This window comes from Danio rerio, chromosome 19, assembly GCF_049306965.1.
Source record: "Danio rerio strain Tuebingen ecotype United States chromosome 19, GRCz12tu, whole genome shotgun sequence".
Lineage (NCBI taxonomy): Eukaryota > Metazoa > Chordata > Actinopteri > Cypriniformes > Danionidae > Danio > Danio rerio.
The window spans coordinates 44,272,501-44,288,330 of NC_133194.1; the positions used below are offsets into that span (position 1 = coordinate 44,272,501).

The window sequence follows — 15,830 nt, forward strand, 5'->3', positions numbered from 1 at the left end:
GGATAATTCCTCAAAGTAACGATGTTATTCTGGGTTTACTAGTTTTCAAACAGAAGGGGATTTAGACTCAAGTTGTAGTAGTTCACTTTTTAAGCTCTTTTTTTAAACCCAAAGAAGTCTACTTTTGAATTTTTTTGTGAGGATTTACACAGGAAAATGAAGCCACGGATTTTACTGACCTTCCTGACGTTTATTGGTTCATGTGAGTATACATTTGTTTATTGTTTACATTGAGAAGCTTCGTTTTTAGTCACTTTCACTAGTATGTGTGCACTTTCGACAGTTTCCTCAAACAAAATTAGAGTCCTAAACCTTTTTAAAAATAAATATTTTACAGGCATAGTTTTTTTTGGAAAGACTTAAAGTTCATATTTTTGAGATGTTTATATAAAACACTAGATTATATAACGATAAAATAACAGGCTATATAACTATAACTATTTTCAAGACTGCACACTCGCTGATTGATTGTTCTTATTTGGGTATATGTCCTGGGTATTTTACACTAATAATGCCCTCAAAGCTAATTTAAATATTACTATGTTATTGTTATTTTTACAGCATTTTCTTTGCCTTTAGTTTTAATCGCTATTTGCAGGTCAATAGATTGGTTCACAGAGATGTAGCATGCTCCTACAAGTCAGCTTTTCATAAAAGTTATTTTAACCTGTTATTGCTGCTATTCAACTCCTTACAGCTGTTTAATTTGGTAAGTTATTCTTCACAGACCGTGAAAATTTTATGTAAGCTTATTTGAAAATATTACAATGACAAAATTCACTTTTGCAGAACTTTAGGGTTGAGTTTGAATCAGATGATGTGTTTTACAGCCATTTCATGTCAGTTCAAACAATATTCAAGCAGTTTCCTCTCATATTAAATTAAAGTTAATTTTCTTATCTTTAAAAAACTATAATCTTAAAATATAAATTTTATAAGAGATATTTAAGTGATTTAAATAATTTTATGATGCAAAATGAATTGACACAGTGACTTTTTGTATAGTTTTGAGTAAAAATCTTGAAAGAATTTGGTAACATGCCAATAATTTTCATATTTTCAATATTTCAAATCATTATTTTTCCTTGGAACAAAAACTATTTAAACTATCTTTACCAAGGCTCTTATCAGTACTTATACCATTATTTAAACCATCTTCCCTGCATCAAATGCTCTTTCTCATCATACCATTTGAGATAACCGTATTTATAAAAAAAATAATCAGCTATTTAACTATGATAACTGTTTTCTAGGCTGTATATTGATTGTTCCCATTTGGGTATTTGTCCTGGGTCAATTACACTGATAATGACCTCAAAGCTAATTTAAATATTGCAGTATTATTGTTATTTTTACAGCATTTTCTTTGCCTTTAGTTTTAATCACTATTTGCAGGTCAATACGTTGATGCACAAAGAAGTCTATGTTTCATAAAAGTTATTTTAATCTGTTATGTTTTGCTGCTATTCAACTTCTTCCAACTGTTTTAGTTGGTAAATTATTCCTCAAATTATCTTGAACTTATATGTAAGTTTATTTGAAACTGTTACAATGACAAAATTCAATTTTGCAGGAGTTTAGTGTTTAGTTTAATTCAGATCATGTGTTTTACGGCCATTTATAGATGGTTCAAACACGCTACATTTTCTGTATTATGTATTTCAGAGTAAATTTTCAGGCCTCTGCATAAAATATAATCCTGAAACATTATTTTAAAAGAGATATTTAAGTTTATGATGGGAAATGGATAGTGACAAAGACACTTTTCATATAGTTTTGAAAGAAAATGTTGAAAGAATTTGATAACATGCCAATATATTTTAGAAATTAGTTCTTTAAATAGGTATTTTTCCTTAAATGAAGAACTATTTACACTATTTTTACCATTTTAATGGCTCTTATCAGTACTCATATCATTACCTAAACCATTTTCCCTGCATCAAATGCTCTTTAAAACTATTTATTTAGCCTCTTATAGAAGAAACAAACATTTATGCTGCTTGTATAATATTAGATTAAATGTCTGGAACTGGGATCAGAACCATTTTGGTTTCCAAACCAGATGTTATACCCATCAATCATGCCTTTTCATTAGAATAAATCTCCAGCAGAATAATAAATAAACATAGTGGGAAAGTTGAACAGAAGGAGATGGTTTGAGGAGGGGGTAGAGACAGATGACCTTATAGACAGAGGGTTTGCTGTGACCTTGGGCGGTGTTAACCTTTAGGGTCCTGCTCCTGGACAGCAGAGCTGTCCAAAAACGGGTGCAACCAAAAGAGAGGCAAGGAGACAAAAGTGTCCACCTCTCCCCACCCCCAGTGACCTGACCCCAGCACCCTGATCTCCATAACACTGCTCCGGCCTTATTGCCAAGCAGGGGGATATTTAAAATCGTCTTAAAGCTGCTGGAGGTTTGTGTGTGTGTGCGCCTGAATATGTTTGTGCTGGAGTAATCCCTCATCTGGGGAAAGTTCTCACTCCTAAAGGCAAATATGGCTAATTCTGACAAGACACCCGTAGATAATCCATACACAGGGCACAGGAGTGCAGTGGGTGGCTGATGTCTTTATAACCACAGGAATAAGGAGGATATACATTACTGAATGTACAATTTAACATAGGGTATGCTAAAAATGATTCATTAAATGGTTGCAAACAATTTATATTGGCTGAATTTAAACAAATCAATTAAATTTAGTGATGCTCAACTTCATTTGTTTATTTAAATTCAGCCCATATAATTTGTTAGCTTAAAAATGAGTAAATATAATGTAAATATCATATAAATATAATAGAAATAGTGTACATATAAAGTAAATAATCATCAAACCATCTTCATTTTCTTTCCTGTTGGACAACTTGACCAAAAAGTGGAATAGGAATAAAATGTGCCCCACAAATTGTTGTGGATGTTATTCATAAAAATGCATTGTATGGATAAAAATGTGACAAAAATCATTGGAATATAAAGATCATGTCCCATAAAGATGTTTAGTCAATTTCCTACTGTAAATATATCAACACCTTATGTTTGTTTATGATATGCACTGCTAAGCACTTTATTTGCACAATTTTATTGGTGACTTTTCCTGATATTTATATTATTCTGCACCTCAGAGTCCATCAGATAGTTGTATCACAGGCTAATAATGTTCTGTCCTAACAAATCATAAATCAATGGAAAACTATTTATTCAGATTATATTATAATGCATAAATCGTAATTTCCGATAATTGATACCTTTGACTGGTTTTGTGGTTCAGGGACACAAATGTCATTCAGTGTAAAAATAATCCCTCCCCCAACCCCTCTTCCCAAACATGTTGTCAGGCATATTTAGTACAAGAATTATTTGATTAGCATATCTAAAGTATAATATTTCTTTTTAACCTGTGATAATACAGGTGTTTTTTAATTTGACATAATTCTGCTATGCTAAATGATGAAGGAATAAAAGTTCATCCATAATTTGAGTTTATTTGAACATGACGTAACGTTGAAAATTTCTAATTTAAAATATGAATGTATTAATGTAAAATAATATATAAATATTTAACAAAATAAATTAATACATTTAACGGTATTATTAAATAACAATAATAATATTAATAACAATAATAATAATAGAAATAGTAATAATAATAATAATAATAATAATATTAATAATAATAGTAATCAGAACCATAAGCCTAAAAACAATATTATAAATAATAATAATAAGCCTAAAAATAATGCTAGAAATAATAATAATAGAAATAATAATAATAATAATAATAATCATAATTGAAATTATAACAATATTAATAATAATAATAATAATATAAATAATAATAATGATAAGCCTTAAAATAATTATATAAATAATAATATTAACAATAATAATAATACCAACAATAATATTATAAATAATAATAATCATAAGCCTTAAATAATAATAATAATATTAATCATAACAGTAATATAAATAATAGTAACAAATAATAATCATAAGCCTTAAAATAATGATAAAATAATAATAAGCATAAGTATAAAATATATATATATAAATAATAATAATAATAATAATAATAATAATAATAAAAGAAATAGTAATAATAATATAAATAATAATAATAATCATAAGCCTTAAAATGTAATTATTGATAATAACAATATAAACAATAATAATAATAAGAGATATAGTAATAATAATAATATAAATAAATAACAATACTGAGAGAAATAGAAACAATATTAGTGCTACTACTACATCTAACATTAATATTAATAATATTAATAATAAATATAAATAATAATAAATTTTTTAAAATTAATTAATAAACAATTTTAATAACAAAAAATAATAAACCTTTTAACTAAATCAGCTTTTACATAAATTAAAATACTCTTTATTCCTATGCATTTTCAGCATCATCACTTCAGTCCTCAGTGTCACATGATCCTTCAGAAATCATTCTAATATGCTGGTTTGCTGCACATAAACCTTCCTTGCATGATATATTTTAAATCTCAGTGCCATGTTACGCAGTGCAGATCTAGTTTAGAAGTTGTGAGCGATCCCGTTTACTGGATGCCATTAGCTTACAGCCACTTCAGTCAAAACATTGATCGCTCTAATTGAAGCGATAGCCAATTTCCTCACAGTAATGAAGCCACCGTAATAACCTGCCGTAATATAATATACAGGCTAATCAGCCACAAAACGAGTTCTTTTATAGAGGCCTTTAAACTAGGGAGAGTTTCAGAGGTACAGTTAAAAAAGTCATCAGGCTGCATCAAGCCAAAGAGGAACTAACAACTAACATGTTGCAGCAGAGGGACATTTTAACCCTTGCCTGCTCCTTTAATGAGATTGGCTTAATGGAAGCCCCGGACCCCCTTCTGGTCCTTATCCCAATAATTAAAGACCTGAGGCCATAGAGATGGGGTGTCCTCCCCCTCCAATTGGAGCATATTGCTTATTGATTTTACCCAAAGGTTTCATGCCTGGCAAAGAGTTTTTCATAGAAAGCTGTTGACCCAAAGATGGGATCTAATTAATGGAAGCATATATTTTGCTGAGCATCATTTTGAGTCTGAAAAACAGCAAAAGGACTTTTCTGACTGGTGTTTTGTCTAGTTTCTGAACTGTAAGAAATGCTGGTTCCACATAAGTCCTTCATGTTGTCCTGACACAAATCGATTAAGTTAAGTTAGACGTTTTTATAAATGTAATTAGATTAAACATAGAACAGTTGTTACCCCCCCCCCAAAAAAAACTTAAGAATGGTGTTGTTTCTATTCATCCATCCATCCATCCTTATTTCCTTCCTTCCTTCTTTTGAATCTACAGTATCCATCCATCCTTATTTCCTTCCTTCTTTCCTTCCTTCCTTCTTTGAATCTACTGTACCCATCCATCCATCCATCCATCCATCCATCCATCCATCCTTCCTTCCTTCCTTATTTCCTTCCTTCCTTCCTTTCTTTTTTACAGTATCCATCTATCCTTTCATCCTTCAATCATTTTTTCTTTGTATCTACAGTACCCTTCCTTCCTTCCTTCCTTCCTTCATTCTTATCTTCATTTGAATCTACAGTATCCATCCATCCATCCTTCCTTATTTTCTTCCTTTCTTTCTTCAGTATCGATCTATCCTTTCATCATTACATCCTTTATTTCTTTGTAGTACCCATCCTTCCTTCCTTCCTTCCTTCCTTCCTTCCTTCCTTCATTCGTATCTACAGTATACATCCATCCATCCTTCCTTCCTTCCTTCTTTCCTTCCTTCCTTCCTTTATTCCTTTGTATCTACAGTATCCAACTTTCCATCCTTCCATCCATCCATCCATCCATCCATCAAACCATCCATCAAACCATCCATCCATCCATCCATCCATCCATCCATCCATCCATCCTTCCTTCCTTCCTTCCTTCCTTCCTTCCTTTCTTTATTCCTTTGTATTTACAGTATCCATCCATCCATCCATCCATCCATCCATCCATCCATGCATCCATCCATGCATCCATCCATCCATCCTTCCTTCCATCATCCTTTCCTGTGTGTCTACAGTATCCATCTATCAATCCATCCAGTCTATCCATCCATCATTCCATCCATCCATCCATCCATCCTTCCTTCATTTATTCCTTTGTATCTACAGTATCCATTCATCCATCCTTCCATCCATCCTTCCATCATCCCTTCCTTTGTGTCTACAGTATCCATCTATCAATCCATCCAGTCTATCCATCCATCATTCCATCCATCCTTCCATCCATCCATCCTTCCTTCCTTTCAGTATCCATCCATCTATTAGTTACTGCCTTTGTCTACAGTATCCATCCATCCATCCATCCATCCATCCCTCCATTCAATGTTATTTCTATCTACTGTTCCATCCATCCATCCCAAAAATATATTGTTTTGTTTTGAGAAATTATAAGTTCAAAATTAGTGAGTTTTTGCTTAAAACAAGTGAAATGACTTTGCTAATAGGGTGATTAAAATAATCTTGATTGAAACCGAAAACGACATTATTTTACTTCCTTCATTCACTCGAAACAATTCAGCTGCTTGTATTAACTACCTATAAAAAAAGAGTTAAACAACACAATTCTTGAGGGTTTTTTTGGGGACACCTCAATTTTTTATGTCCAATCCACTTATCTTTGTAGAAACAATTAAGTGAACTTGATCAATGTGTGTTGTAAAAAACATTTTTACACTGTTGGCAAGACTTATTTTGACTTATTAATTCTCAAAACAAACTAAATTTGATACTTATCTAAAACATTCTTGATGTAAGATTCTTTAGATATATAAACTGTAGAATCAACACAAAAAAACTTTGATTAATACGTAATTAAAGCATTTATTTGCAATGTAGAGTACAAAAGGAGCTAATGGGAGAGTGGTAATTGGTTAACAAGCAGGGTGGAGACAAACTGCAGGGGTTTGTTTCTTCAAAAGAGGAAACACAAGCATGTTTGCATGACTTTGAACTTGGCATATGCCACCTAATCACAGTCGATGTTTAAACAAAAGGCAAACTTACCACAAATGACCAACACAAAGCAGTGTTTGTGGAGGCGGCTTGTGGCTGTTGTTGTCAGGAAGAATTTAACTCCCATTATGGAGTCAAAAGAAGGCCACCCGGAGCAGAGCCATCCCCCCCTTTCCTCATAGCTTCTTTACTATTCCTCCCCCAAGTTTGCATTCAGCTATTGTTTACGTCAGGTCTCCTGCTGCTGCCATGGAAATAATGGGAGACGAAGAGAGCGAGAGGTATTTGTGAATGTTCATATGCATTTACAATTTCTTTCAAAGGCTTATATCACTTTTCAAAGTGGCAAGCCAGTTTCAGTCATGCTAAAATCTTCTCAGGACAATGGAGAGAGAGTCGTATAGAAATTATAATGAACATTCAAATTAAAATATTTGACAGTCTTATAGCTTTGAAGTTTCAATGTTGTATCCCTCTTTTTTAGATTAGACATAACTAAACTGCACATATGGGTTAAAAGTCATGGGACACCATTTTGGTGTCAATATCAAATTAAAAGTATAAAAGAGCATTAATAGAAAGCATTAGATACAATTAAGGTGTCTCCTACAATGGATCAAAGAGCGTTAGTAAAAATAAAATGTCAAAATAAGTATAATATTTGGGTAACACACTCAAAATATTGTATTTGTTCTAACTACTTATTAAAAATGAGCTGATAAAACGTAATTCTTTAGATTTAACCTTAAGTGTATTTAAATGCACCTACATTTGTAAATATTAATAAGTTAACTTAATTCCTTCATGTTGTCCCAACACAAATCAATTGCACTTTTTAGTGTATTTATCAGTTTAACAGATATATTTACATAAAAGTAAAACCAAACATATGCTGACCTGTACTACAACATGTAAAATACAATTCTAGTGTATCATAAAGTAAATATAAAAAGCTTCTTGTTGACAAATGGGTAAAACTTAGTGGTTCCTGTCACATATCAAGATTTAATATAATTTTTATTAGTATTTTGTGATCCTTAAAATCGATTTTTTTTGTAACCCACATAAATGCTGTTATTTCTATTCATCTAGACACAAAAACATTCTTAAAATTCAGCTTTGCCATACTAAGAATAAATAATACATTTTATTAGCATATTAAAATACAAAATATTTTTATTATATATTAGTTGTTGTAAATTGTAATATTTCACAATATTACTGCAAATAAATGTTATTAGTGAGCATAAAAAATAAAAATATAAAATATCTAACCAGGTGCAAACTTTTTTATATTTTATATTATATTATATTATATTATATTATATTATATTATATTATATTATATTATATTATATTATATTATATTATATTATATTATGTTATATTATATTATATTATATTATATTATATTATATTATATTATATTATATATTTTATTATATTATATCATATCATATCATATCATATTACTATGTTATGTTATGTTATGTAATATTACATTATATTATATTATATTATATTATATTATATTACATTATATTATATTTATTATATTATATTTATATTATTATACATATTATATTATATTATATTATATTATATTATATTATATTATATTATATTATATTATATTACATTATACTATATTTATTATATTATATTTATATTATTATACATATTATATTATATTATATTATATTATATTATATTATATTATATTATATTATATTATATTATATTATATTATATTATATTATATTATATTTTATTATATTAGGCCTGGGCCGATAAACGATATTATATCTATTGTATCGCGATAAAATTTGTTTCAATAACAATGATAAGCTCCGGACTTTTTTTACTCTATATTGATCTAAGCTCCAATCACACAGCAAAAATGTGCAACAATGGGAATCTAGAAGTGTGTTTATCAGAGATGTACCGAATTTTTGACCACCAACAAATTAATCAGCCAAAAATGTTATGCCATTTAATGGACCTTCTATTATTTATATTAAATTATATTATATTATATTATATTATATTATATTATATTATATTATATTATATTATATTATATTATATTATATTATATTATATTATATTATATTATATTATATTATATTATATTATATTATATTTATTATATTATATTTATATTATTATACATATTATATTATATTATATTATATTATATTATATTATATTATATTATATTATATTATATTATATTATATTATATTATATTATATTATATTATTTTATTATATTAACACTTACTCAAAGAAGCTTGAATGGTGGTGGGGGGTATTCAGAATTTGCCACCCTGACCCTTGAGGACATTAGAATGGAGTCTGGCCTCCAACAATAGTTTCTGAAGTTCAGGTCCAAAATTAGGCTGGAGACAATAGACTGAATTGGGGGCTGGGACCGTGTGTGTGTGACTGGACACAGGTCGTCTGTCTTAAACCCTGCGTTGTTCATCCACCCTTCACCAACTCTCTCATGACCCTTTAGGGACCGAGGTCACAGCCCAAAGGGGTGTGTATGGGTGGGGGTCTCCTGCTGCTCAGGATACACCCAACAACCCCCTAAAAATCCCATTTCCATCCACCTCTCATCTGAATGATCAGAATTACCCCCAGAGCTCTTAATCGCACTTGTGTTTGAGGCGCATGCAGGTTGAAATGGGTTATTATTAGCATCAACTCTTGAAATCTGCATGCACCATCATCACCATAGTGGAGGCTAAAGAGATCTTTAGGTGATTGTGAATACATGGTTTTTGCAGAAAAAGAAAAAACTAAAAATCTTTTTGGGAAACCGTTGAATTCATATCATATTGATTACTATTAATGTCAAGCATTACATTCTTTATATGTCATGCTGTCTCATATCAAACAAAAACAAACATTGTTTGCCCTCCTGTGATAAATGTAAATAATTCCAATATTATGTTTAACAGAGCAAAGAGCAAGTCTAATTTCTTTTAGTTTGGCTGGAATCATTTTCATTTTAAATTTGCTTTAAAACTGCTAAGAAGGTTGTGAATTTGAAGAACATACAAAATCAGAAGGATTTTCGGGTGTCTTCAAAGCATAATCCTTTATTAGAACTCGCTGTGGCGTTCATCGAAATATCTCTGTACTACTGCAGCTATAGCACTCACTTTTATAAACAATTTAGTGGGCAGTGCTTATTAGTAAAAACTAAAACTGCCATTACAAGTTTATCACACAAACCTTTTTCTTTTTTTTTTTTGGACCTTGCCTGAAAGTATCACCCGGCCATTTGTTAGACAAAAGACACAGCCATGCCTGGAACTGATAATATGCATTACTTTGGAGACATGATACCTGTATTTTACACATAGGCAGTCAGACTTGATGTGGCTATAGCACATAAATTTGCGATACTTTGGATGAACAATACTGTCAGACTGCATCTTAGAATGAAAAGACATAATTTATGTATTTAAAGAAAAATTTGTAAAATTTGTAATCTTTAAGAAGTTAGAATTATTATCTCCCTTAAGATTTTGGCCACAGAACAAACAATGTTCAGTTGTCCAATGATTTGCCTAATTAACCTATTTATTTATTTATTTTTATTTATTTTAATGAATTAATATATATATATATATATATATATATATATATATATATATATATATATATATATATATATATATATATTTATATATATATATATATATATATATATATATATATATATATATATATTAATAATAAAAATAAATAAATAAATATATATAAATATATATATATATATATATATATATATATATATATATATATAAATAAATAAATATATATATATAAATAAATATATATATATATATATATATATATATATATATATATATATATATATATATATATATAAATAAATTTATTTATTTATTTATTTATTCATTCATATATTTAATTAATTTATTAGTAATCTACTAAAAACTGCAAAACTGAGCAGCTATTGCTATTTTTATTCTCTGGACGTTATATTGTTATTATTTTGCAATTTATGTAAAGCATTTCGGTGATCCTCTTTAATTAAACAAACTAAACTAAATTGAGTCAAAAATTGGCTGTATTGTATGTGTGTGAATCAGTGTGTATGGGTGTTTCCCAGCACTGGGTTGCAGCTGGTGGGGCATCTGCTGCGTAAAACATATGCTGGATAAGTTGGTGGTTCATTCCGCTGTGGCGCCACCTAATTATTGAAGGGACTAGGCTAGAGGAAAAGGAGTGAATGAATGAAAGTAAGTCAAGCCACAGCATTTAGTATCTTATTTCTAGTCTTACTAGTGGCAATTATACTAGTATCTTATTTTTAAAGTCTTACTATTATGTATTCCATCATGTCAAAGACAAAATAAATTAGTTATTAGTATTTAGTTATTAAAACTATTATGTTGAGATAAAACTCTCTATTAAACAGCACTTTGGGAAATATTTGAGAAACAATTACAATTTCTCAGGAGGGCAAATCATTGTGTCTTCAGCTGTATTCCTGCACCCATACCTTTATTTCTAAGAGCCATGTGTTATACTCAGTATCTGTGAGCCCAGCTTGTGTGACATAACCCCCCTTCCCCGGGGACCTCTGAATTTCATTAACACTTCGGGTGGAGTAAGCCAGGGTAGGGTCAGATGTAAGCTAGCCCTCATAAAAAACCAAAAAGGAAAAGACAGACTCGTCCCATCTACATCTGCTCAGTGTGTGACCTAACCAAAAGGAGCATCCAGGATTTCCCTTTTAGTGGCGGTCGTGGAGTACTCGGAGAAAAGATGTTACAAAGGCTGTCTTTGAGACTGTGACTTTTCAATAGGCTATATATAATTTAATATTATAATGTACGCTTAACACTCTACATGACTCCATTTAGAAGTCAAATTATTTTTGAAAGTGTTTATATTTATTTACATACTCTGGTATTGATATCGGGCGCAGTGGGTAGCACAATCACCTTACAGCAGGAAGGTTGCTGGTTCAAGCCCCGGCTGGGTCAGTTGGCAATTCTGTGTGGAGTTTGCACAGTTCTCCCCAAGTCCAAAAACATGCGGTGTAGGTGAAGCTAAATTGTCCCTAGTGTATGTATGTATGTGAATGAGTGTGTTTGGATGTTTTCCTAGTGACGGGTTGCTGCTCAAAGGGCACACTGCAAAAAATGCTTTTCTTGCTTAGATTTTTTGTCTTGTTTCTAGTACAAATATCTAAAAATTCTTAAATCAAGAAGAATTTCCTAGACAAGCAAAACATATTGTCTTGTTTTGAGAAATAATATGCCAATATTAAGTGAGTTTTTTCTTAAAACTAGCAAAATAATCTGCCAATGGGGTAAGCAAAATAATCTTACGTCAAAAGAAAAAACAAGATTATTTTGCTTACCCCATTGGCAGATTATTTTGCTAGTTTTAAGAAAAAACTCACTTAATATTGGCATATTAATTCTCAAAACAAGACAATATGTTTTGCTTGTCTAGAAAATGCTTCTTGATATAAGACATTTTAGATATTGAGACAAAAAATCTGAGCAAGAAAAGCATTTTTTGCAGTGCATAAAACATATGCTGGATAAGATGGCGGTTCATTCCGCTGTGGCAACCCCTGATTAATAAAGAGACTAAGCCGAAAAAGAAAACGAATGTTGTTGATCTAGTCAAGGTGTAACTAAACTTATGCTGTCATTGGTAATGTAAAAATTGGGCACCGTTTCAGACATTTTACCATGAAACCCAAAGAAATGTATAGCGAAAAGCCTTTCAGAATAAGTGTGTTGCTTCATTTTTACATTAATAATTCTGTTTTGCTGAATGACGACAAAACTAAATGTGATAAAGTAAAAGAGATATCTCTTTTGTTCATGTATTCTGCTGAACATTTCAAATATATTTTGCATCCTTATATAAATGTGTAACACATTGTTACTGCTTTGAGTGGCCTATATGAAACTAAACATGTCAAATAATAAATAATATAAGTGAATGATTATACTGTATTAATAATGACACATCAGCTATGGCACATCAGTCTATAAGTCAAATAAAAAATATCAAAACGTGTGTCTTTCAGCACACCTAATATATATATATATATATATATATATATATATATATATATATATATATATATATATATATATATATATATAAAGAAACAGCATATTTAAAATACTTAAAAATAACAATAAAATAAATGTGATCATGTACTGATTTTTATTAGATTTGAAATTAAATGAATAAAGATGAGTAAAACCTAGTTATCTGAAGGATAGTGAAAACGTAAAAAGACTTTAAAAGCCCTGTGATCCTTAAAGGGATAGTTCACCCATAAATGAACATTTCCTCACACTTAAAGTGCTTCCAAACCTTTACTATTTTCTTCTTCTGTTGAACACAAAACACGATATTCTGAAGAATGTTGGACATCCATAGTAAGAACAAACAAAAGTATGGAAGTCAATGGCTGTTAGTTTTGTGTGCATCAGAAGAAAGAAGTTCAAACAGCTTTATTGCAAGTGAAGTATGAGTAAATAATGCACCTATCCTTAAAAAGTAAAGTGTTTTAAAGATTATTTGATATAAACACTATTGTTACACTGAATTACACCCTGATATATTGATTTTATGAATGATCACAATGCTTTTGGCACCTTAGTCCACATCCCCACTGACAATTAACATTTATATGGTAATATTAAATGAAAATGACCAAGCCTGTATGCTCTCAGAAATAAAGGCGATTTGTCACTGGGGTGGTATACCCTTTTTTACAAATTTGTACCTAAAAGGTCCATATTAATACCTCAAGGGTACATTTTAGTACCTAATAATTTTAAGGAAGAACACTTTTGTACTTTTTAGGTATTAATATGTACCCCTGAGGTATTAATATGGACCTTTTAGCTACAAATGTGTACCTTTCGAAAAGGTATCACCCCAGTGATGGATCGAGTACCTTTAATTTCATCCCGTGTACAAATTAGGGCTGCATAATATATTGTTTCAGCATAGATATTGCAATGTGCACATTCGCAATAATCACATTGCAAGATAGTTGATCAAGAGCTACAAAATTGCATTTAAATACTGTATTTATAAAGCATTTAAATTATTTATGCAAAAAAATACAATAATTTTAAAAAAAGCTTTACATATTTAGAGTTTTTATCTTGTTTCTAGTCCAAATATCGACATTTCAAAGCAAAAACAAGATTATTTCACTTACCCTACTGGCAGATCATTTTACTTGTTTTAAGGAAAAACTCTTAATTTTGAGTTATTTCTTCTGAAGTTGAAAACAAAACAATATTTTTGCTTGATCTTTGGATTTTTAGAAATTTTTACAAGAAACGAGACATAGCAAAGTAAGATTTTTTTTTTTGCATCGTGATTATTCAATTTCTGTTCCTGAATACTGTTAAACTTCCCAATAAATGGTCAGATATTTTTAAATCATATCGTCATTTCGCAAAATTAATCGCAGAAAAATAAAATATTGTAATATCGATTTTTCCAACATTGTGCTGCCCTTGTACGAATAGTAAATATACCGTTTTTGTCAATACAATAAAAGTCATTTAAAAATACTGACTTTCATAATATAGACTATTTTACTTCTTATTTTTGGTTTGCTTAGAATAAATAACTACAAAGCGTTCATTTTTGTCCAAACAGTCTCTATCATGACTAAGTCCAGGTGGCTTTCGAGGACCCCAGTGGTCAGAAATGAGAATATTTTAGCAAACAGAAGAACACAAGTGCATTTTGAATGGGGGGGTTAGATCTATCTAACAGATGCAGAAGGTACTTCACATCTCATCTAGTGCAAGTTCAAGCCCAGACTTGTGCTCTTTACCATAACAGCTGCCGGAGACACCGGCCATCTCCAGAGGTCACGTTCAGCCTGGCTTTAGGTCTGGAGTTCTCCATATGAAAAGCACAGGAGATTGTAGATCGTCCGTGTAGTGGCTTGACAATGAGAGAGGACTGGGGTGAGCCCGTGGCATGGGAAAGTCACCCTAGAATCAGACTGAATGGAAAATAGGGGTTTTGGGACGGTGGGGGTTTGCATAAGTGGGGGGCAGATGGTCCAGACTCCAGAGAGGTGCATAGGGCTCCTGGTGGTTGCTGAGAGTTGTTTTTTTGTGGGTGTCGTCACAGGCCTATTGTCATCAGGGTGGGTTTACTCAAAAGAGATTCCTCTAACTTGACCCCATAACTCACCCTGATTCTCCATCCCTTCGTCTCTGGCTTTGTCGGAGCCCTCTATGGTTCACTGGCTGCATTGCGTTTGTCTCTATTGTGGACTTCAGGTTTGGTTTGGTGATACTGAGTAAATAGGGAGATATGCTTAGATGGCGGAGCGCACAATGACATCGCTCATGAGACACAATTGCAGTTTTTTTTTTGGATATGGAAAGTTTGCCCTCGGAGGGTTCACTTTCAATGGCGTTTGGGCTTTTGTTCGAGTGTTTGAAGACAACAAACTCAAAGAGCAAAAGGGATTTCAAGCATCAAAACAATAAAAGTGAAATAAAGCTTAAAGTTTTTGATGTGTCACAATATGTCCGATTTAATTTGAAATCTTTATGAGGAAAAATATACAGACACAGTATAACAATTGTTTATATACCAAAAAAATCTTTTTGTTTTATTTTAAAAACACTTTATTTAAGAATCACATTGGAGCCACAATATTAATTAATTATAATTTTTCAGAGTCAGAATAGATCAAAATAGGACTTTTATACTCAATGATGGTTCATCAACATTATTTAATCTATTATTACTATTATTGATGAGTAGATGTGTTAT

General features: G+C 30.7%; 2 protein-coding genes across 2 annotated transcripts in view; one reads left to right on the plus strand and one right to left on the minus strand.

The window, feature by feature from the left end:
• The window catches only part of trioa (trio Rho guanine nucleotide exchange factor a), a 784,286-nt gene that overhangs the window by 212,868 nt on the left and 555,588 nt on the right, over nt 1-15,830 (minus strand). The gene's annotated exons all lie outside the window — the stretch shown is intronic.
• The window catches only part of si:ch211-57n23.4, a 52,732-nt gene that overhangs the window by 51 nt on the left and 36,851 nt on the right, over nt 1-15,830 (plus strand). The window contains exon 1 of the mRNA XM_009294370.5: nt 1-202. This exon is cut by the window's left edge and continues 51 nt beyond it. Coding sequence (XP_009292645.2) covers nt 157-202 — 46 coding nt within the window. The 5' untranslated portion in view covers nt 1-156. The remainder of the gene's footprint in view (nt 203-15,830) is intronic.